Below are 22,757 nucleotides of genomic sequence, written 5' to 3'. Positions count from 1 at the left end.
CAACTCCGTAACCGTGACTAGCCGCTGAGCTTATCGGCAAGGTCCGATTTACGATGAAGCGGGGGAAGAAAACATCTTCATCCACCACGATGACTGTCCCCAAGGTATCCGTGGCCCAGGCGGTCACGGTGAGTCTCAAAGAGCTCGAAAATGGTACGGAAATCTCACATCTATGTAAAAATACGTCTAATTGACTCCAAGGCACCGTCTCCTTCGATACCCTGACCGAAGCCTTCGGGCCCTCTTCCCTGGGCATAATCGTTGTTAAAGACCTCCCGGAGAACTTCCTGCAGCTACGCAAACAAGTCCTTTCAAATGCATCCTACCTCGCTGCCCTCCCTGAGTCCGAACTTGGTCTGTAACCCCCCCCCCCCCCCCCCCCAACTCCCGCAGACTAGAGGTCTAACATACAACAGAGGCCCTCGAAAGCCCAGAGTCAAGGTACCTAGTAGGCTGGTCCTGCGGCAAAGAAACCCTCAAATCGGGAACCTTTGATACCCTAAAGGGCTCCTACTACGTCAACTGCGCCTTCTACAAGGATCCAACCCTGCAAAGTGCCCCGTCTGAAGGCTTCCCCGATCTACCACAGTACACAGCGCCCAATATCTGGCCATCCCCCGCACGCCTGCCGACATTCAGATCCAGCATCGAGAGTCTATGTACCCTAATCATTGACACAGCGGGACTCGTCGCGCAAGCCTGTGATCGTTACGCAGAGGCTAATATCGACGATTATAAGCCTGGCTATCTCCAGCGCGTCGTCAAAACAAGTCTCACCACCAAAGCTCGACTCCTCCATTATTTCCCATCAACCGAAACCGGGAAAACAGAGGATGATGACGACGACTGGTGCGCAACCCACGTCGACCACGGCTGTCTAACAGGTCTTACATCGGCCATGTTTCTTGACGAAGAAGCTTCCCTGCCTATTCCAGACCCATCATCTCCGGACTTCGTTCTCACTGAACTTCCGCAGTCTCCGGATCCGGAGGCAGGGTTGTATATTAGTTCCCGTGCGGGGGATATCGTTAAGGTGAATATTCCGAAGGATTGTCTTGCTTTCCAGACGGGGGAGGCGTTGCAGCTTATTACGAGGGGGAAGTTTAGGGCTGTGCCGCATTTTGTGAAGGGAGCGAAGTGTGCTGGAAATGGCAAGATTGCGAGGAACACGTTGGCTGTTTTCACTCAGCCCAATCTTGAGGAGGAGGTTGATAGTGGGCTGACCTTTGCGGAGTTTGCGAGGGGGGTTGTGGCGAAGAACTATTAGGTACTTCATTTATCTTGTATGTTGATCTTGGATACGTGGAATCGTTATTAATTGAGATGAGCCTTTTTTTTTTGCTGTACTGGGCAGTTGACAAGGTTCAAGCCTATTCCGTGTCATCGACCTCTGCATCGTCTTTTTCACGGAAAGGAATTGACGCAGTCAACAGTCCTGCGGGGAGATCCATCTCCGAGACATTCCCACTCAACCCCTCAATAGAATCCTCCGTCTCTTCATCAACACTCGTCTCATCCTTCGACCCAAGCCCTGCAAGACCCGTGTTCACAAGTTTGCTAGCCACGAAATGCTTCTTCGGTGGACGCCCAGGACCCCTAATTTCATCGTCCCTAGGATCTTTAAACGCAAGCTTCAAATCACCTCCCCTCATGCAATCGTTCAAGATCCGCAGAATTGCCTGCCACCTCGGCATGTTCTCGCGCTGCTCAGCAGCAGGTCCGACCTCCACGCCGTTCATAGTAGCTAATCCCAGCGTCTCGGCCCGGTAATCGCCCCAGAACCAGTTCACGCCTTCTGGGGTGCGCGCATCAGCCTTCGCTGAGAAAGCTCGGCCGCTTAGCATACTATGCAGATCGTAGCCGAGGCCTTTGAATGTACCGAAGTGGAGGTATGCTGCTTCAGGCTCGTAGCAGCGGCCTAAGAGCATGTTCTTCGTTACGGCGCAAGTCCGCCCGCCTGCAATGCGGTACCACGGACCGTAGCCCTGCATGCCGACGTATTGGAATGCATCGTCGACTTCATTGTCGGTTAACTGTTGTAACTCGTCTCGGTCGAATCCAATGGGTCGGTTGAGGCGGGTGGGATCTACCGTGTACACTTTGCCTGCGATGTAGGGCTGATATGATTTTGCGTATTGGGGATCCTTCGGGTCAGCGATGCACCCTTCTAGCGAGAGCCAAATTTGTTCGATGACCATCACATCTGTGACCTTTTCATCTTTGGTTGTGTTGGATTTGTCGTTCATGGTTTCTGCTGTCAGGCCGGGTGGCTTCAGTCGTACGGCGTCTTTAATGGCGAGTAGTTCGTGTCCGATCCAGATCCCTTTACAGTAGATCTTTGCATTGGGCCAATCGCCCTTGAACTTTGTGTAATGTAGCAGACTCCATGAGGCCATCGTGGTCAGAGCGAACTCAATGGATGGGTGAAGTTTTTCCCGAGGCAGGGGCCACAGGAACTGCTCGTAGGCACCGAAAGGCTTGATTTGTTTCAGCGGGACGTATTTATATTGGTGTGAGTATACTTTGTCGTCACTCAGCGGATCAACCAAAGTCTCGACACGGAACCCAGAGTAGGTGATCAGCTCGTTCTTCTTCTTAGTGAGCTGGATAATGTCCATGAAGTTGCATTCTTCTTCCGGAACCTGGGTGACAATCCCAGCTCGCCATTCGGGCATTCCCTGCCATTTACCATCTTTGTCCTTGATTTGGATACACTTGGCAGGAGTATTGTACTCAAGCGTGCCGTCTAGATCGGGAGTCCATAGGACGACCTCGCCTCGTCGGGGAACAAATGCGGCTTGAAGAGTCAGGCTGACAAAGTAATCAGCGAGTTGTTCGTGAGTCACAGCCCAGTCCATGTTTAGACGGTGATTGATATCTTCATCGACCTTCCCCTTCTCTTTCAGGTCCATGATGTGGATCCGCCAATAATCAGGGCCCTCTTCATCAGAAGGATATTTTGGGTTAAGTTCGTATATCGTCTTTGGAGGTGGTAAGCCCCTAGCCATTAGCATCTCAGCCTTAGTGCGACCTGTCTAATTGTCAGCGTTTGTAGGTCTTCCACAATACAGATGGGGGGTCCTTGCGCTTTCGAGGCCCTGCTATTCTGGGCCCTGCTGATTTTGCGGCTCTGGCACAATTTATGCATTGGCAAACGCCCTCTCGATTGGACATCAACCAGAAGAAGTGGGGAAAGAAGGCGATGCGAGACTGGAAGTAGAATTTGCTAGGATGTCCAAAGAGGAATGTGTCTCGCTGTAATGATTTGTGAGTAGTTTGGCTCAGGATCAGAGGTTGAGTAAACTCACCTCCGTGGGATTAGATCCACGGGGCCGGTCAAAGAGACCGTAGCCCTCCGGGAGCTTTTCCAGGATATAGGTCTTGCCTGGCAGCCAAATTTAGTGTAATCCCTTTCCAGATGAGGGACAAAGAGCAAAAGAAAAGAGGCATTCGACTTTGGATGAAAAGGCATGTTTAGCTGAAGATGGCACAAATACAAATGCAGGGGGTCGTTCTCAGCCGCCAAACGAATCATTTCGGCCAAACAACAAGCTCTCTGCAGAACCTGTTTGATTCTCTTCGGCAAGCAGAATACAGGCTTTGGAATACACAAAACAGAAAGGAAGCAACAGGGAAACAAGTAGCGTACCCGTTTCAACGGCGCCGGTCTTCTCGATCCACATCTGGGCGAGGGCCACTCTCCATCTGGTGTCATCGATCATCCGGTACTGGAATTGAGGATCATTGAGTCTCCATGTAGTCTCGTCCCCATCACTCATCGAGTCCGGGACGGGGAGGATGACCTCATTCTCATTCTCTTCATCACTTGACATTGTTGATATTGGACACAGTCTTGATTAAACACGCCTAGCAGAGGGGCATTGGCGCCCCAGGAATGCGTATGACGCAGTCAGATTGGAAATACACAATCCAAAGGTTTGGAGGCGCGTCTCAGATGGTGGTTAGAATATTAGCGAAATTTGTTTTTTAAGGTAAACAGTAATAGTAAAGGTCCAAGACGGTGCTCATTAATTATATCATCACGTGCTGATAGATGTGAGCTACTTTCGGTAGGCGGTAAGCTTTTGACTAGGAGCCGTCCGAGGCCGATAATATCAATCGGCAGAATTATGTAGTAGGGATTTGGAGTCAATGAAATGGTATCGAATTGGGAAGTAAAAATAAATGACGCTCATATACGCATAGAAAATAAATGGACATCACAAAAGCACCTAGGTATCAACTCAATTCGTGATTCCTTCAACAGATGCCTCAGAAACCAGTTCCACTGACGCATGCTCCGATTCCTGGTAAGGCGGAGGCGCGATTTCGCCATCAGTGGCCCAAACCTTGCACAGCTCCTGCTCAATTTCCTCGCGGCGTTGCTTCCATTCATCGACCTTGTCGAGACGCTTGCGGAGCTCTTGAATCTCTTTCTCAACGCCGAGCTTCTCCTTCTCGGTGCCAATTCTCTCAAACTCCCACTGTTCACCCTCATCTCCCATACCTAGAGTGAGATTGAAGGTGTGGTATTTCTTCAGAGATGCACGAGTGGAGATGGTTATCAGAGTAATTCCACGCTCCTTGGCCCGCTCATAAAGCAGGCCTTCCACATCAGAAGAGACGGCCGAGGTGCCTTCGTCAATGAAGGCGTATCGGGGCTCGTGGTAGAAGAGTCGAGCCATCGCCATGCGCTGCTTCTCTCCGCCACTGAGAACATCCTTCCACTCTTTGCGAGCATCCCATCCACCTTCACGAGAGGGTAGGTAGCCCAGATGCGCATCATCCAGGATCTTCTGCAAGCTAGCGTCCGATTCTCCGGCTTCGTGCATGTCGATTTCGGTGTGAGGGTAGAGAACCTGATCTCTTAGAGTACCCACGCTCAGGTAAGGTCTCTGGGGAAGGAACATGATGCCATCAAGTCCGAATCCTCGAGGTCGGCTGACGAGTCCGCGGTAGACGGGCCACAGTCCGGCCACGATGCGGGGAATGGCAGACTTGCCGACGCCATTGGGACCGGAGATGAGAAGATGGTCACCCGCGTGAACGATGAACGATAGCTGCTCAATGAGCTCGTCGCCGCCCATTGGGTAGATAGAAGGTGCCACGATGGGGACCTGCTCCAGGCGCACACCGTCAAATCCGTTGTGAATGGTGCCCTGAGAATCGGCGAGAGAATAAAGCTCGGGATGTGTTCCCCGCGGTGGGTAGTAAGCGTCGGCATGGACGCGGTGGAGGGTGGAGATGAGCGTGTAGACCCGGGAAGTGTAGCCTGCAAGCTCCGAGATATCCTTGATACTGTACATCATACGACCACCTGCATCGGCCAGCGAAAGCATGAGACGCTTGTTGGTGATAAAGTCCTTCATCCGGCCGCGTTCACGACCCATTCCTTCTTCTGGAATGTCTGCCAACTCCGGGACGCCTCCTGTGCCGCCCCAGGCGGGAAGGAAAACAGGCAAAGAGGTCACCAAGTAACCAAAGGCGGACCACGAGTATTTTAGGATCATGTCCTCGAGCATGTTGTAGCGAATTTTCAGGCTGTAAATTCCTTCCATCCAGCGCTGCAAGTCCTTGAAGCTTCGGACCAAGAACAGTCGTTCGATATCGGCACCGCCATAGAACGAGATCTCTTCGGCATTTGCCAAAAGCCTCGAGTGCAGGCCTCGGAAATCACCTTCTTTCTTACCCTCGACTGCCTTCAGTTTTCCAAATGGCGGTGACAATTTCCGGAGCACCACAGCAGTGCTGAAATAGCCAGCGAGAATTCCACTCAGAGCAAGAGGACCAAGGGAGCGGTAGAGCTGGTAGTTGAATACAAATAGATCCACCATAGGTTTACCCATTGAAGAGTATAGCGAAGCAGCTGCTGTGCAGAACAAAGTAAGGTCCTGGGTGATGAATTGATCGGGACCTTGGCCAATGCCCCCATCGGTATTCATCAGCTTGTAATAATTGTTATTATCAGTTAGATAGAGATCGTGAATGTATCTTGTCAGTCGGGTTCGGAAGGCGATCGACACCTTTGACTGGAGGAACTTGATCATCGCATTGGTGTAGGAGGCCAGGGTGCCAATACCAAGCCATTTTAGGATGCCCCAGGTAAAAGCCTTTCCTTTACCAGCGACGAGATCCCTAACGATTTCGCCGTCGAGGCGTGCAATAAGCAAGGATAAATATGTTCTCAGTAGGAGAAACACGCCATGGCCCATGAGCAGACCTGTTTCCTTGCTTCCCCATCGTGGAACCATGATACTCCCCAAGCTGAGGAACTGGTGCAAAAATGCCAGATTCAAGCCGGGCTTTGTTGTTGGTGGAGGTATTTGACTCGCTGCGCCCTCTTCCTTACTGCGAGCGGAGGCTGGAGGGTTCAGGAACAATCGACGGTGGGCGTCAAAGGTGGTGGGCTTGGTCGGATGAATCAACACCTTCGAGGTGCGAGACCCCTTGTAAGGTACATAAATGGTTCGAGATCCATCTTTGCCTCGGATGCCAGAGTTGCGACGCAGCAAACGGCGACCTTGGGCTCGTTCTTTGGCGCGCTCTCGGAACCATCTATATCCTCCGTAGCCGGAGCCGACGATCGATAGAAGTAACAAAATTGTTGCAACGAGGCGGGAAGTTTTTGAGGCCTTTCGAAGCCGGGAACGTATCAAGTCCGAATAGTGTTGGTAGAGCGCCAGGAGCGGGTCCTCCGGGCGACGGAGTGTCGACTGGGCGGCCATGGTGATGCCCGATCTAGGCTCCGTCTCATGAGTTGCCCAGGCGGCAGTTGGTTAACGATAGGCGCGGGCCATGAGCGGTTCAGAGACCAGTTTGTGCAGAGAAGTGAGTTGAGGGAAGAATGAAGAGCTTTGGGCTGCCAAGGGAGCGTTGCATCATTGCATGTGAACCTCGGGATTGCGGAGAAGGCACGTGCCCGGGGTAAGCTTACAAGGTAGTCCTTACAGTTGATGTACCGCTACAGACGATTGTACCTTGTTTAGTGTTCTGGATTAATGTTTTAAGGACTTGGACGTTATTGTAGTAGGGAAACGTTATTTATTCGGTCTATTTTGACCCTGCGGGCTTGGGGGGCCACTTGGTGGAGAGTAGCCCATGGAGTCCGTGAGGATCTCGAACTCGTCCCAAGTTCCAAGTTCAATTAGTCTAGTTTTTCGGTAGACTTTATGTCCCTTGTCCGAGATTCAATGTTGTGCAAAGTTTCAAATGCTAGGCAGAAAGGCAACTTTGGATATCTGTGCAAACGGGTCGCCATCTATAGTCAACCTTCCGTGCTAAATATGTTTCTGGCCCTTTACCACTTTTGCCGAACCGACCTCAAGACAAGTGATACCTACGCCTGTAAACAGCATGTACAATGATTGAAAGGGTGTTTGCATGGAATCAAATAAGCCTACATGCACGCCGTCGCACGGTAGCTGTCCGTGTACCCCAAAAGATAAGGCCGGGCAAATCCAGGTACCAAGAGAGTAGAGGACTTGACCAGTCACAAGTGGCTGAACTTTGTCATATAAACATGCAACCCTGGCTGCCAGATGCAGGTATAGTGGTCTGAAGCTTTCTTTATGACATAGGATTTGCAGTCGCAGTTGGTCTTGGGGTTCGGCGGATATCCGACATCCCGAGGTTACTACACTCTGTCTACTTGGGAAACGAACTAGGCTCAAGGAACTCTTTCTCATGCATAGCAGAAAGAACTCCCATGAAAATGTCCGGCACTTAGCGTTAGCTTCAGATTGGCAGCGTGCCCTGAATAGACAGGCAGGAAAGAGCCCTGGAGGATGACCCTAGGAGATCTCGAGGACCAAGCGCAGCTCATGCATACACCACACCCAGGACCCACTCCAGCTACAGTAGACACCTCACTTCCACAGGGGAACGTGGCAGATCACTGCATTACGGAAGAACGGGAGAACGAAAGCTTTAATCCCTGGTGGTACCTGGTATCTAGCATAGGACTCATGCGCAGCTGTACTGACGAGAATTCCAAGTCAGGTCTGATCATCCGAGGCTTCCCCGAATGCTGACGATTAGCCCCCATTCTGGTCTCCCACCACGCCTCACTATTGGATTGGCTGGACAGGCCCTCATTTCAACCCGGCCAATGGTGGTACCGGCAAGACCCAGGGCCATAGCTCCCGTGCCCAGGATACAAGGAAAAAAGGGGCACACCGGATCGTCGAGTGGGGTTGGAAATTGATACCCTGATCTGATCTTGCAGTGATCACGAATGTGTGTGATGTTTGGTCCAGGCCCTGCGCTAAGTCGAATTATCGAAGTCCGTGACCCTCGTTTGTACCTAGTGCTTGAAGTGGCCATGCCCCGAGATTGGAAATGAAACGAAATGAGCGCTTGACAATAGTTCCCCGGCGCACTTCGACAATAGAAAACAGGTTGGCATTTTGTCAGTCATGAATAATGACCTTCTAAATAAATAGGGATACGAATAGGGATACGAATCTGCATACGAAGGGACAGTAGCCGCCGGGCTTGCGGTAGCGCGTGGAATCACAGCAGGCAAAAAAGGCAGGAAATGGCCCCCGGTCACATTGACATCACGTGACATCCCCGACTCCTCTCTCGCCTCAGCTAAACATTCTCCCCCTCAAGCATCATCCGTGTCGCTTTCTACTTCTCTGGGCTGGATCCGACTGCCTTGGTGGTGATTCTCGTTGGTACCTTTGGGGCCAAAGGTGGTACGTGCGATCTTTGTCCGCGCTTGCCGACCCAGGAGGCCCATGTTGACATTGCTATTAGCCGCGCTCTCTGCTTTTGGAGGCTCCTTTGCTCTCTAATCACTTCGCAATCACTGCTCTTGGCCGTGCCATATTCATATATTCGCTTTTGAGCTATCACCGGTCCAAATACCCTCGATGAGTGGAGAGAGTACGGGGCGAGACATCGCACCCTCGCCTTCTCCCGAGTCCGCGGGCAAAGCACCCATGTCTTCCCCAAACCAAATCGATTCAACCGGTAAGTCTTTGCGCATAATCATACCTGCATTCGGTATTCAAAAAGTTCGGTCGCTGACTCCCCTGCTTCGTTTAACGCAGGCCCTGAGTCGCCCCCCGACCAGCCGGCCACTAATGCAGCTGAGATCCAGGAATCAACCGCCGGCGCATCCTCTCAGCAGGCTTCTTCCTCCACTGCTCCAGCTTTGAATCAACCAGAGGCCACTGGGGGCTCCAGTGTTTCCAAGAAACACCATCTTTCAATTCCAATTCCATCGCGAAGGTCCTCGAAGGCGGATAAGCAATCGACCACTGGGAAGACCGAAGAAGCGGCGCAGGAGGCATCCTCACGGAGAGCATCCAAAGTAAGCATGTTGAGGGTTGGAAGAGAGCGCAGTCGTGCGAGTAGTCGGCAATCGCGACGGACGCAGGACGTGGCGAATGCCGAAAAAGCACAGGAGACAAACACCCCCAGCACAACTGAAATGAATGGCTCCTCAAAGCCAGAGAAGAAGAAAAGCTCCAAGTTTCTCTCTTTCCTGAGCTGCTGCTCTTCGTCCGATGTCGACGGCGACGACTCGGCCTTGCCCCCTAAGAAGACCGCCATGCGACCCCCCGCTTCGAACCGACTGCCAACCCCCAACAAAGCGGAAGCCCATGCCGGTGATTCTAGCACAGCGGAGTCCAGGGATCCGACTTATTTGGATGAGAAAGCGAACATGTCGGTGACCGCAGATCAACCTCACCCGCAGGAAGAAGAGCTTACTGCTGCCACGGAGTCGCAGGGTGAAGGAGCGTCTGGAGGAGTTGGTTCATCTGATGTTCCTCCGGTGAGCTCGAAGGAGCACGAAGGAGCTGGCGCGATGGCCAATGGTGTAATAGCCGAATCGAAGTCGGATGAAGCTCACCAGACCGATGAGAAGGCTATAGCCGCTGAAGAAACGCCTGCTCCCGAGCCGACTCCAGAGAAGGCCAAGGCCACAGAGAGCCAAGATTCTTCACACCAGGAGGATGTCGTGCAGACGCAGACTGTGATACCTCCTCCCCCGCCGCCGCCAGCCCCTGAGGTCGCCAGCGATGCAGGTGAACAGCAATGGCTGCTCCCGCGAGCTTTGCCACACCTGTCGAACAGGAAATGTCTGGTCCTGGATCTCGACGAAACACTTGTACACAGTAGCTTCAAGGTAAGTAAACCTCGGCCCAGTAGTCTGAATGTGTCGACTCACTCACTGTGTCTCAGGTTCTTGAGCGTGCCGATTTTACCATCCCAGTTGAGATTGAGGGGCAGTATCACAACATCTATGTCATCAAGCGGCCTGGTGTGGATCAGTTCATGAAGAGAGTTGGTGAGCTGTACGAGGTTGTGGTGTTTACCGCATCGGTTTCCAAGGTGAGAAGCTCCGGCTCGATGAGCTTCAACATAACAAGCTCTAACTAGTCGACTACAGTACGGTGACCCTTTGCTCGACCAGTTGGATATTCACAACGTTGTCCACCACCGTTTATTCCGGGAGAGTTGTTACAACCACCAGGGGAACTACGTCAAGGTCGGCTATCTGTCACCCCTCCTTTGCTTTCATCTCATTTCTAACATCCATCTAGGATCTTTCGCAAGTTGGCCGTGACCTTCGGGAAACCATCATCATTGACAACTCCCCAACTTCCTATATCTTCCACCCTCAACACGCGATACCCATCAGCAGCTGGTTCTCTGACGCACACGACAATGAACTCTTGGACCTCATTCCCGTTCTCGAGGATCTTGCTGGGGCGCAAGTCCAAGATGTCAGCATGGTCTTGGACATCACCCTGTGAATGTTTTGTCCGGATCTTCCTTACGCCTGAGATTCCCCAGATTCCCCTTTGAGCGAGTCCTTTCTTTTGTGTTTTTGGTTGCGAGAAAAGCTTCTTCCTTTACAGCATTTCCCCTGCGATGGGTATCATCCTTGTCTTCCTTCCTCTCGTCACTTTGCCTTCTCCGACGCCCCCCTTGACCCAGAATGGAACTGGTTCCCTCGCAGGTCATGGTCCTCTGTTTGCATCTGTCGTCCTTTTGTTCATTCAAACAGTTCCCACACAGTTTGGCATCTTTTCTTCTCTGTGTTTCTTCCAGCCATCGGCATTGTGATCTTACTTAACTGACTGCGCTCCAAGAGAGCCTTGCCCTCACCATTTCCTATTCTCGATTCCCTGCTACGCCCTGATTTCTCCTTGTTGTCATTGCCCCAGTCCGCATTCTCCAATGCATTACGCAGGCGTCTGTTGGTTATCATGTACCCGCTGTATCCCCCTCCCTGTCTTTTGTCCCCCTGTTCTTTGCCTTGCTACCTTGCCAGGTCCGATCTCAGTTGGCCAGCGAAAGATTGTGCGTTCTTGTTCGCACCGAGTTTCGGTTCCATCGAAGGATACCTGCGTGCAGCGTCTTTAATAACACGCTCGACGCTGTCGCAGGAACTTGGACCATCGCTGGATTGATTCCCACATGCAATATGTACATGAGTTGATCGGCTACGGCACCTCTATGCTGTATATAGTCTTTGAGAAGACATCTCATCAGGAATACACAGTAGCTTGGCGCGTGAATACGTCTCTTGGGTCTTCTCTCTCGTAGATAGCTGTGGTCCGTACTTTGATTAGGCTGGAGGCGCCGCATTGAGCTATCTAGCCCGCATTAGGACATGGATGTAATAAGATCAATGCTTAGCGCCTTTACCCAGGCACCTGATAAGATTATTTGACCTTGAAATTCCCCACTGCGTACATCCATTTAAAGAAGCATCTCGCAGCTTTACTGAATATTCAGGCGTTGCGGGATCTCGGCCACGTTAAAACCTCCCCGCAATCACATTCCACCCGCCACCTTCAAATTACCGCCACGCCACGCCACGCATCATGAAGAATAAGGAAGGATGGGACGGCAAGCTACGGGTTGATCCCAAGCAGGCTGTCATCACGAACCCCGAGGCTTTAGAGGACTCGGACTACTCGGACCCGGAGGCGCCGCCCGTGGAAGAGATCGACGCCGACGAGGGTAAGGATTCGCGGGCCTCAGCAGCCCTGACAGCAGGGTGCATATCGCTGATAACTTGACAGATCTTTTGGAAGATGAGGATCCGGAAGCAGAGGTTTGTTCCAGCGACACTCTTCGCTTGACTCGGTGGCTGACATGTGCACTTTTCTAGGAAATCGATCTCGTTCACATGCGCATCAAGTCCCTTCCCGCGCTGCGCTTGGAACGGTTTTCCAAGCTTCAGGTACATATACCGGACTACACGCGAGCCTTGAGCTATATCACAGAGAGCTGACTGTCAGATTCTAGAGGTTATGTTTCCGCCAGAACGAAATATCTCGCATCGAGTTCCCATCCAATGTCGCTGCGACGCTAAAAGAACTCGACCTCTACGATAACCTCATCTCGCATATCAAGAACCTCGATGAGTTCGATTTGACGACTTTGGATCTCAGCTTCAACAAAATTAAGCATATCAAGAATGTGTCGCATCTTAAAAAGTTGACGGATCTCTTCTTCGTGCAGAACAAGATCTCCCGGATCGAAGGGTTAGAAGGATTGACTGAGTTGCGGAATCTGGAGCTTGGTGCCAACCGTATTAGGGTATGGTAGATTCTATGGGTTTCATATACGGGTGGACTGACATGGGGTAGGACATCGAGAACCTGGAGACCCTCAAGGCATTGGAGGAACTCTGGCTTGGCAAGAACAAGATCACTGAGATGAAGGCATGTCACATTCGAGACCTAGAGCACAAAAGGACATTTGATCTAACGCATCGACAGAACCTTGATTCTCTACCCAACCTCCGCATCATCTCTATTCAATCCAACCGTCTCACCAACCTAACAGGCCTCTCCGGCCTGCCCAACCTTGAAGAGCTCTACTTCTCCCACAACGCCGTGACCGACCTCTCAGGCCTGGAAAAGAACACCACTCTGCGCGTCCTGGATTTCTCCAACAACCAAATCTCGCACCTCGAGCATCTATCGACCCTCAAGAACCTGGAAGAGGTGTGGGCATCGAACAACCAGCTATCCAGCTTCGAGGAGGTCGAACGCGAGCTGAAGGATAAGGAGAAGCTACAAACCGTCTATTTTGAAGGTAATCCACTGCAGATGAACGGCCCTGCTGTGTACCGGAATAAGGTCCGGTTGGCATTGCCGCACATCGCCCAGATTGACGCAAGTATGTATCCCCTTCGTTGTAGTTTAGATCTATGTGCTAACTTCTCCTTTTCAGCTTATGTGCGCGTTTAAGACGGATCTATAATGTGAAGATGATTGCTGAGATGATGATGACGGTGTTTTCAATGTCCTATCATCATTCTCTACTCTGTGTAGAGGGAGAATGCTCTATGAGAAACGAAATCGGTCATTTGCACCACCTTTGTAGTTAGGATACTAAGTGCGAGATATCCTTAGTACAAGATAAAGGATTGAAATCGGAAACCGAAACCAACTCCAGCGTGTTGATACAAGTAAATTCGGGTATATAGCATAGAAAATTTCAGAAACTGTACAATAGCGACTGTCCCAGAAGCAGAGATTCTTCACCGCGGGCGAAGTCATCCTCTGTCCGTCTTCTTCGTCTCCTCCAGATGTCCAATCCAGTCCTCCCCCATCCTCTCAACTCCCTCCTTCATCCTTTCCTCCTCTTCTCTCTCCTTCGCCCACTTCTGCATCTGTCTCGAGACCCTACTCAGCCCGGTCCTTGGCTTCCTTTCCTCACCCTCTCGCGCATGTTCCAATCCCTCCTCTAACCCACCCTCCCGCTCCAACCCCTCCCTCCAAAGCCTCCTTAAGCTGCGCCCATCATCCAGCATAATCTGCTCCTCCTCAGATCGGAAATTATTTCGAATCCAATGTTTCCGACTGCTTTGCAGGACATCTGCTAGTCCCATGAGCGGCACGCTCCGGTACATATCCTGGAATATCGCTCCTTTCCGGACATCCGTTCCGATTCCCCATGCCCCGCGGAATGGGTTGCGGTTCTGAGACGCCCAGTGATTATGTCGAGATTCTTGAATCGTGCATGTTATCGTCCTCGGTGAGGAGTTGGGGGCCGATTTCGAGTTCGGGGTTGGGATGGGAGAGTCCGGTGAGAGCGTGATGTTGATTGGAGAGGCGGCGATGGCGCGGTGAGCCGACTCGTTGGTGTCGAAGATGGCGAGGATGGTTTTGTCTTTGTGCGGGTTTTGATTTTGGATGTTGTACTGTGCTGGTTAATGGCGGTGTTTTCTGTGTGCGCGGAGGTTCTTTACTTTGCCGTTTTTGAAGGCTGTCACTTCGCCGAATTTCTGCAATGCTGCTAGGATTTGTCGGCTCTCGTGTAGGTTTTTGGTGCCTGGTGTTATGCTTATGTGCACATGCGAGACCAAGGTCTCGAAGAGCGCGGCTCCCGGTTTGGCTGTGGATGTGGCTGCCATTGTGGTGAGGTTGGAGATGCGGAGAGAAAAGTGTCGATCGACGCGGTCGATGGGTGCCCGCTCTTGGCATTCGAGCTACAGTGTATACACTGGCCACTCACGTTTCGCGTGTTACAAGGATATCTAAATGGTGAATATTTTCATTGGATTCTATTCATTTCGCGCAACTCGTGAGATTTATATATAATCAAATTCGTCAAAATACGTGAGTTTCCCACCAAGTGCTAGTTACTCCAAGCAGGCCAATATCTACTTTTAGAAGATGGGGATAGGAAGGCCGTACTGTTGATAATGTTAGCACCGGGTCAATATTCCACATAGAAGAGCAACTTACAGCAATGGGGTCATTGAAGCGCAGACCCTTGTCCAGAGCACTAATAGACTCGAGCTCACTGGCCTCCAAGTCAAAGTCGGTGACCTGCAAGTTCTGTGCCAGACGAGTAGGGTTGTTGCTCTTGGGAATAACAGCAATCTTACGCTGCGTAGCCCAACGAAGCAGAACCTGTGCCGGGGTACGGTTGTACTTCTCAGCAAGACCCTTGATAACGCTGTGCTCAAAGAGAGGAGGAGTGTCCTGCGCATGCTTGAGGTCCAACTCCAGGAAACTCAAAGGCCCGAACGACGAGTAAGCAGTAAGGGAAATACCCTCACGCTGAGCAAAGTCCACCAATCGGGTCTGGGTAAGGTAGGGGTGGTGCTCGATCTGGAGAGTCGAAGGACGGATACGAGCGTAACGAAGGAGATCCATCAACAGCTGAGCGCTGAAGTTGCTAATGCCGATGCTACGGGCCAGCTTCTCGTCCACAAGGGTCTCCATGGCGGTCCAGGTCTCCTGGATCGAAGCATTGCCGAGCTCAAGCTTGTCTTCGGCGTTGGTCCAGCTGGGCGGGTAGCGCACGCTAGGGTCGAGGTACTTCAAGGAGATGGGGAAGTGCACGATGTACAGGTCGAAGTAATCCACGCCCCAGTCGCCCAGCTGCTTGCGGCAGATAGGACCCACGCGGTCACCGTCGTGGAAGCTGTTCCACAGCTTGGAGACGATGAAGAGCTCCTCGCGCTTCACGATGCCCTCCTTGATGGCACGGGCAACACCCTGGCCGGCTTCAACCTCATTGCCATAGTCTGTGTTTCAATCATTAGTATGGAGGGAATGCGAGGGTGGCAAAGGTGGCAAAGGTGGCAAAGGTGAAGACATACCGCAGGCGCCGTCAAAGAGACGGTAGCCGGCCTTGATGGCCTCGTAGACCTGGTCCGCGCAAGTGTCGTTGTTCACTTTCCACAGACCGAAGCCCACGAGGGGCATTTCGTAGCCGGAGCTCAGCTTAACGGTAGGGGTAGACATTTTTGGAGGAATTTCTCTGTCAAGCTGTCAGTTCTAGTTCGAAAGCAATGGGTGGCAGACTGACTGGGAGGTGCGGATAGGAGAAAAAACAAGGTCACAGCGGGCTTCCCCAATTCTTTAAAAAACTGGTTCCAATTCATGCCACCTTCCTCTTCGACTAGTCCAGGCTAAAGTGCGCGAGGCGCAACCCTCCACACGAGTCTATGGATGTCCGGGGCCCCACCACGTATCCGGCTAAAGTTGTCGTCGGCTAAACGGAAAGATATTTATCCAGTGTACAAAAGTAGATTGATTTAGAATCGAATCGGACACGGGGCTCTCTGAAATCACCTAAACTGCCCCTCCCTTCATGCTCCGAAATAAAGAGAAAATAAAGTAGTAGGAAAAGAGAAGGAAAAAGTCACAGGTATAAAGGGTACAGGCTTCTTAGATGATTATCATTACCAATAATTTTCAACGTTTTTTGTCTTCATTAAACCGAGTCCACCGGCCCATTATCGGCGTAACCGGTGTTGGTATGCTCGGGGCCAGCCCCATGCATGTTAGAACCGTTGGACATGCGCCCAACAATCTTATCCATCAACTCCGGCAAGAGTCCGTCGAAGTGATGCGGCTGTTGCGACTCGCGCGAGGCAGGCACCTGGTGCTCGGGCTGGAAGGGCATGTGGTGGTAGCCACCGGTGCTAACATCGCCAGGGATGGAAGTAGAATGGGCACCCCAGGATGCCTGGCCGTGGCTCAGGTCATCGAGGGATTGTGTGCCCGGGAAAAAGCCGTTCAACACACTGTTGCTATCATGTATGTTGACGCTGTGCTGTTGCGATGGCACGTATTGACTTGTGTCGTGGCCCATAGCGTATCCCAGGCTCGGATGGGACAGCGGCAGGTCGTGCATGTTCATCATCATGGGCCCGCTGCTCGAAACACTGAGGCTGGTGGGTTGCGATGTCTCATTGGGCAGGCTGGAAGAGAAGGAGTCCAGCACGGAGGTGACGGCAGTCTTGTCACCGAGACCATCCTCGGGTTTGGTGATGGAGTTCATGAAGTCGAGGTGGCCCGACGAATTAAAAATATTAGCCACATTGTCGTGGGAGGATTGGTACATAGGCCATTGAGATTGAGGCTGGCCCTGGTGAATTAGGTCTTGGGGTTGAGATGCCTGGTAGACGTTCTGAGTAGGCTTGTTGAGAAGAATAGAATCAAGAGAGAGCGGAGGCAGATCAACTCCAGAGCTTTGCCGAGGGCTGTTAGTGGTAGTGCGGTCCGGGGGTGGGATCAGACGGCGCCAAGTGGTAGTGCCAACTTCGCCAGGGCGAGTCTGGCGGAATTTCCAGACCAGAATGGCCATACGCTCGCTCTCCTCGCCGCTGTGGCCCTGGAATTGATTCGACATGCGGCGAGAGCTGGGAGCCGCCCGGATCTCTTGTACTGCAGACAGAGAGCGGAAGAAACGGCGAGTACGCTCGTCAGTAGCATGGACCGACTCGGGTTGGCCCGAGTCTTCGGCAATGCGCTTATCCTGGGTCAGCTCAGTGAAGAGCTTTGCCCACCAGGAGGATTCAAAGAGAGGCTTGACCTTGGTTGATTGGGGCTTGGGCAGATCGTGGTATGTCTCCCAGAGTTCCCGTCCATCTTCGTAGAGGCGAGTGCTGCAGGTCCAGTTGTCCATCTGGTTCACCATGAGGACATCTCCTGCAGTAGGGTGACCGAAGTCAAGGTCGAGTTGGATACCAAGTCGAGAGCCCGAAGGAGGGAAGTCGGTCATCAATTGTAGGTTGACTTCAAGCATGATGATATCGCAGTCAAGAGGACCGTTGAGGTTGTCAAGAAGAGAGGAAACATGGGGGAAAGAAGATCGCCATCCACTGACGTTCTCCAGAGGCATAGGGGGCGCAGGGTGGTGCAGATCACCTTGCAGCCGCGTGTATGCATGAAGAGCCTTGTCAATGCGATTGGCCTGCTGAGGCGCGCTTACCCACATATCAAAACTAAAGCCATGGATATTCTTCGTTCCGGCATCCTGCATGTTGGACCCTAGGGTATAGTGAGGCGGAGGAAGGTCTCCTCCATATGACTGCATTGACAACCTCATGGGATCGTGGTATGAGGGATGAGCGTGAGCTCCGTAGTGACTAGAGGCAGCTTGGTGGTCCATCGATGTCCTCCATTTCGGTCCCGATGTTGAAGAGTGGCTACTCGATCGCTCTGGGGAAGTTTCTCGGACCAGTCGCTCCCCTGTATATTCGTATCAATAAATGATGCTTTCACGCTTCTGATCAACACTCACAGTCAGGATCTCCCTTGAGGAACGAGTCAAGAACCTGAAGATGACTCGACACCTGCTTCCGGGTCCTTCGCTTGCCGGTCAACTTGAAGATGTACTCGGCGATCAGCTCGTTCCGTCCATATGACTTTCCACGCTCAGACCACTTTCGTCGACCCATAGGAGGGTTGGCTTCAAGAGCTGCATCATATTGTTACTATCACGTACGTTTCCGCATAGAAAATGTTATCACTTACCCTGCTGGAAGGCATCTTCCAACTCATCAGACCAAACAGGCTCCCCATCCTTACCGGTGTCACGTCGAGGGCGTGCCCGATATTCCAAGTACTTTTGGGACTTAAGGTAGCTTCGACCCCGTCTGGGAGCTACATTGGGTCCAACAGAATGAAGACGTCTCAGTTTGCGTGCATGAAGCCGAGCGGCCACGGCTTGCTGGTGCATGCTCACAGCTGGGACATGGTGAGAGATAGATTGGGGATACTTGTAAGCCAACTGCTGGAGGTGTTCTTCACGAGTGGTATCGTGTGCCAAGGCATCAGAATAGGACTGGACATTGCCAGAAGTATTCTGCAAAGCCCGATCAGAATGAGCACCGACAGTGTCGAGGGACGGTTGGCTCTGAGGCATGAGGCACTCGGGTTGCCAGTCAGCAGCCATGGAGACCAAGGACAGGCTTCGGGCTTCTCGAAAAGAATGACAGATTCCAACGATTCAACGAGGAGGGAAGTAGAGAAGCACCGCCGAATGCTTACTGCCCGACAAAGAACGCAGCACCGTCACAAACGGATACCCAAGAACGCAGAGGATGGAAGAGAATGTCAGAGCCTGGGAAAGAGAATGTGAGAGCGAGTTGGATGGTGTTTATAGGGAACCCATATCTCCCCTAGGAGAGGGATGTTGCCGCAGTAGTAGCATTGCCCAGGTTCGCTCGGCCTCGCACCACGACCCTCGAACGCCATACTCCTACGCAGGTACCAACTCGCGCCGCGTCCAGTCGTGTGGAGAGCACAAGGACACCCGCTGTCCTTGCCTGCAGCAAATCAGGAGTCCCGAAGGGCACGATAATGAAGGAAAGGTAGCCAGATGCAAGGGATACTGGGGCAGCACGATCCAGTGATGAGGGCTTCGGAGATTTTGTGCTGCACGAAGTCACCTTCGAGGGCATCCGCTCGGACCAGCGGTGACCTGTGTTGACATCCAGCTGCCAGTGATCAGTGGCAATGGCAGGCAATGAGGAATGTTGGATGCTCAACAACGTCGGTGATTGACCGGTTGACCCGGTCCGGAATGCTCATCATCTGAGGAAAACAAAGCCAACCGAGCTAGTACTGGAATGTAGAGCCTAGATCAGCTTAAAAAAGTGGAAAATAACTCGCGACCCTATCCAAGGTGTAGGTGAGAATAGCCCTGGAAGGTAGCCGGGAGAGGTAGCCCTCGAGGGTTCAGAAGGAGTATACGAAGATTTAGGGCTAATGCGGGAAGGGCGCAGGAACGCCTGCACCTCGGGAAAATCTTAGCAACTGCAGCCGCAGGAACGTGTTGGGGTATCTCTTTGCTCTGACAATTAGAAAAGGGAAATAGAAAAAAAAAATAGTACAGGAACATGTCCAGAGTCCACCGGGTCTTCCCTACGCAAGGGATATCGCGACCCAATGATCTTGGTCCATCGGTCGCCCTTCTTGCAGGGAGAAAGGAGACGGACCCTCATGCTTCCTCCTCCTGGCCTCCTACTGTGAATTTCTTTCGCCCTCCGCCCGTAAGCTGTTGGATCCTGACCCTGTCCACCTGCTCCCCTACCTTCTTTTCTAACCTCGCGAGCTCCTCCTCGGGATCGACAGCCTCCTCGTTTGCGAATTCCAGCACGAGTCGTCGACCCAGAAGATGCGTGTTTTTCAACGCGTCCATAGCATTCTCAGCCTCGCGAGCACTGATAAAGTCCGCGAAACCGAAACCACGCGCCGTGCGATCGAACTTCTGCGGAACACGGACGGACCGCAGTTGACCGTAGGCACCGAATAGGGACCGAATATCCTTCTTGGTAACCTGGAAAGGCAAGTTCTTGATGATGATCTTGGTTCTTCTCGATGCAATTTTCTTGGCGGTATCCTCCCGTCTCCGCTCTTCGGCGGCATCCATGCCCCTGTGGGAGGCGCGGATCACCAGCTCGTGGCCATCTAACTTGTACCCATTCATAGCAGCCACTGCCGACTGGGCTTGTGACTTGGTCTTGAACTCTGCAAAGCCGAAGCCCATGCTGAGTGTCTGACCGGGCTTCTTGGGATCGGGCTTGGTCTTGATACGACCCGTAACGAAGCCGTCCAGCGGCCGGAAGACCTCCAGGAATTTCTCGTTGGTAGTTGCAAAGGCCAAATTCTTCACGAAGAGGGTAGTCGTAAATGCGCCCTCAACCTCGTCTGCCGCGAAGGTGTCGGAGGTGGAGAAGCCCTGATCCTTGCCCTTTGTCTCAATAGCAACGTTCTTCGGGGCCACATTAGGATCGAATAGGTCCCTGGGAGCTTTCTCCAAGAAAAGGATGGAGTCACCCATCTTACGATAGGCGAGACCCCGGAACGCCTTTTGCGCTTCATCGGGCCTCGCGAACTCGACAATAGCGATGGTGCCACTGGGTGGCATCAACAATCGGATGATTTTACCATAAGGATCAAAGAGCTTCCGGAGCTCCTCACTCTGAACACCGTAGGAGAAGTTTTTCACCAAGATTGCTGTGTTTCCACGTTCCCGGTGCTTGAAAGCATCAATGTTGACTCCGTTGGCGGCGAAGTAAGCCTTTGTCTCCTGAATGACATGCGTCTCAGCATGTGCCTGCTTCACAGCGGCATCGGATGAAGTTGGATCTAGCAGCTCCGATTTGGAAACACCTAGTCTTTGAGCTACAGATGACATGACGGCATCAGACTAGATGAATATTAGCAATCAAGTCGACTTCCCTTCTAGACCAGACCAACTTACATTCATGTAGAGAGAGTTCCAACTGAATGTGGAAGATGTAGCATTCATCTTCCGCTTGATCTGATTTTGCTTCTTCAATGGAAGCTTCGACAGGTCGTATTCATCGATCTTGTACGTCTTCTTCTCAGAAGCGGGGAGGATGTGCAAAATACGACCTTGGAAGTGCTTGCCATCGAGATCCTTGTAGGCATCAACAGCACCATCTGCATCTGCATACTGCACGTAGGCGAAACCCTTGCTGGTCTCAGTGCGAGTATCAAAAGCCACGTGAATCTGTTATCCATTTAAATTAGCACATGGTCAAAATATATATCGTGAGTCAATGTGTAAATGGATTTGGGTTGCTCATTCAGATAAACAAGAAGCATCTACTAAAATCTCTTGACCTGTTCACATCATCTGCCTTGGCATAAGATGTCCCTATCAGGAAGATCATCATACGAGCACTCTACCGGATGACCGGCGAGTTGGGTGGAGGGGAAGGGGGAAAAGATGAAGACAAAGAGTACTAACCTCTTCGAGTTTTCCATATGGAGCAAAGAGAGGCTGAAGATCGTCCTCTTTAATGTCGTACGCCAAGTTTCTGAGGAACAAACGGGCAGAGGCCCGGATCAAATCAATGTTTTGGTCATCAATCGGTTCCTGCTCTTCCCGATCGGGAATGTCTTCGACTGCATCGTCATCATTAGTTGCGGGCTCGGTCATGACGTCCTCGGACCCGATGTTCTCAATTGCCGTAGTGCGGGATTCAATATGGGACCGACGGGGTGGCTCGACCGGTTCCTCAACTTTGTGTGTTTCGAAATCGGTCTGCTCATCCTCATCAAGAAGACCCAAAAGCCGGCTTGTCTTGGACCGGAGCCAGTCGGCATCCGATACAGGACCAGCCTCTTCTTCTTGTGCCTCTGTCTCTTCCTGGGCATGTGACTCTTCAACTTCATCCGTAGCACTGTCCACAACCATGGGCTGAGGTTGCTCCTTGGCAGCAGGTTCCTGTGTCCGAGCTTTCTTCCGATGTGAAGGCAGCTCCTCGGTTACACTGTTATCCTCAGTCACTTGGTTAATGGCCCGCGAGGGCTGCTCTGATGGCTGGATCATGTCATCGTTCGCCCAGGTTCGGGTCTTGGAGTTGGCCATCAAAGACATATATTCCTTCAGCTTGGGGTCCTCTGCCTTTTTCTCGGCGTCCCTCTTGCGCTTGAGCGCATTGTCCGCAGTCTCCTGTGCATCAAGTCTCCTGGTGGGGTGAGCCTTGTCTGACTTGGAATCAATCTACAAAGATGCTGGTCAGTCTCAAGACCATCTGAGTGGGTCAGCGGGGGCGCAAAAAAAGACAAAAAAAATCGAAGCGACGACACAACAGTCACATACCGGTCGAGCAAGATCTACCGAGATCTTGGACATCCTCATGTATGTCCTGTTGAAGTAGCTTGCAGCTTCCTTTGCTACTTCATTGCTTTTGAAGCCAACGAAGCCCATGTGGCGCTTAGGCAACACATGAGCATCCGTGACCTGAAAGCGGCCTGCAAAATGACTGCGAAGCTGGTCATTGGAGCAGGATGGCGGAAGGCCACTAACAAACACCCGAGTTGACTCCATTTTGGTGTGTTGTGGCTGAAAAAGCCTTGAGGCAAGTTCAGTAGTAGAAGGCTTCAGAAAAAACTTTTTTCTGCGTCTTGTATGGTCCTAGGCGGTGAGAAGAGCGGCCATGTGGGAATGGTGGGCAGTAATAATAAAAGCGGTGAAAGATGGCCTCGACGCGCTCGATT

At 52.0% G+C, this 22,757-nt stretch overlaps 9 protein-coding genes across 9 annotated transcripts; 3 read left to right on the top strand and 6 right to left on the bottom strand.

The window, feature by feature from the left end:
* Positions 1-89: 89 nt before the first annotated feature.
* Positions 90-1,267, top strand: N7443_001991 (uncharacterized protein; the record flags this gene model as incomplete). Its single annotated transcript, XM_056882047.1, has 2 exons — positions 90-153; positions 417-1,267. The coding sequence occupies 2 exons, from the start codon at positions 90-92 to the stop codon at positions 1,265-1,267; spliced, it is 915 nt and encodes a 304-aa protein (XP_056743888.1).
* A 103-nt stretch (positions 1,268-1,370) lies between these two features.
* On the bottom strand, positions 1,371-3,833 carry N7443_001990 (uncharacterized protein; the record flags this gene model as incomplete). Its single annotated transcript, XM_056882046.1, has 4 exons — positions 1,371-3,000; positions 3,179-3,255; positions 3,309-3,385; positions 3,650-3,833. 4 exons carry the CDS (start codon positions 3,831-3,833, stop codon positions 1,371-1,373), a joined length of 1,968 nt encoding a protein of 655 aa, XP_056743887.1.
* A 411-nt stretch (positions 3,834-4,244) lies between these two features.
* On the bottom strand, positions 4,245-6,725 carry pxa1 (putative peroxisomal ABC transporter (PXA1); the record flags this gene model as incomplete). Its single annotated transcript, XM_056882045.1, has 1 exon — positions 4,245-6,725. One exon carries the CDS (start codon positions 6,723-6,725, stop codon positions 4,245-4,247), a length of 2,481 nt encoding a protein of 826 aa, XP_056743886.1.
* Positions 6,726-8,876: 2,151 nt separating this feature from the next.
* On the top strand, positions 8,877-10,769 carry psrA (putative general stress response phosphoprotein phosphatase Psr1/2; the record flags this gene model as incomplete). Its single annotated transcript, XM_056882044.1, has 5 exons — positions 8,877-8,976; positions 9,057-10,138; positions 10,195-10,344; positions 10,403-10,501; positions 10,557-10,769. 5 exons carry the CDS (start codon positions 8,877-8,879, stop codon positions 10,767-10,769), a joined length of 1,644 nt encoding a protein of 547 aa, XP_056743885.1.
* A 1,077-nt stretch (positions 10,770-11,846) lies between these two features.
* Positions 11,847-13,223, top strand: N7443_001987 (putative protein phosphatase PP1 regulatory subunit Sds22; the record flags this gene model as incomplete). The annotated part of the gene is made up of 6 exons (XM_056882043.1): positions 11,847-11,985; positions 12,048-12,079; positions 12,137-12,208; positions 12,274-12,567; positions 12,618-13,152; positions 13,207-13,223. 6 exons carry the CDS (start codon positions 11,847-11,849, stop codon positions 13,221-13,223), a joined length of 1,089 nt encoding a protein of 362 aa, XP_056743884.1.
* A 308-nt stretch (positions 13,224-13,531) lies between these two features.
* On the bottom strand, positions 13,532-14,392 carry N7443_001986 (uncharacterized protein; the record flags this gene model as incomplete). Its single annotated transcript, XM_056882042.1, has 2 exons — positions 13,532-14,179; positions 14,228-14,392. The coding sequence occupies 2 exons, from the start codon at positions 14,390-14,392 to the stop codon at positions 13,532-13,534; spliced, it is 813 nt and encodes a 270-aa protein (XP_056743883.1).
* Positions 14,393-14,647: 255 nt separating this feature from the next.
* On the bottom strand, positions 14,648-15,734 carry N7443_001985 (uncharacterized protein; the record flags this gene model as incomplete). Its single annotated transcript, XM_056882041.1, has 3 exons — positions 14,648-14,674; positions 14,727-15,514; positions 15,590-15,734. The coding sequence occupies 3 exons, from the start codon at positions 15,732-15,734 to the stop codon at positions 14,648-14,650; spliced, it is 960 nt and encodes a 319-aa protein (XP_056743882.1).
* Positions 15,735-16,206: 472 nt separating this feature from the next.
* Positions 16,207-18,675, bottom strand: abaA (transcription factor AbaA; the record flags this gene model as incomplete). The annotated part of the gene is made up of 3 exons (XM_056882040.1): positions 16,207-17,969; positions 18,022-18,198; positions 18,255-18,675. The coding sequence occupies 3 exons, from the start codon at positions 18,673-18,675 to the stop codon at positions 16,207-16,209; spliced, it is 2,361 nt and encodes a 786-aa protein (XP_056743881.1).
* A 1,047-nt stretch (positions 18,676-19,722) lies between these two features.
* mrd1 (RNA-binding ribosome biosynthesis protein MRD1) lies at positions 19,723-22,603 on the bottom strand (the record flags this gene model as incomplete). Its single annotated transcript, XM_056882039.1, has 4 exons — positions 22,360-22,603; positions 21,502-22,260; positions 20,989-21,261; positions 19,723-20,934 (listed from the first exon to the last, which is right to left on the bottom strand). Exons 1-4 carry the CDS (start codon positions 22,585-22,587, stop codon positions 19,723-19,725), a joined length of 2,472 nt encoding a protein of 823 aa, XP_056743880.1. The 5' UTR covers positions 22,588-22,603.
* Between the last annotated feature and the right edge of the window lie 154 nt (positions 22,604-22,757).

Source organism: Penicillium atrosanguineum (genome assembly GCF_028827265.1).
Source record: "Penicillium atrosanguineum strain IBT 20685 chromosome Unknown utg000002l_segment0_segment0, whole genome shotgun sequence".
NCBI lineage: Eukaryota > Fungi > Ascomycota > Eurotiomycetes > Eurotiales > Aspergillaceae > Penicillium > Penicillium atrosanguineum.
The sequence above is the reverse complement of the archived record's forward strand: the minus strand, read 5'-3'. Positions and strand labels throughout refer to the sequence as shown.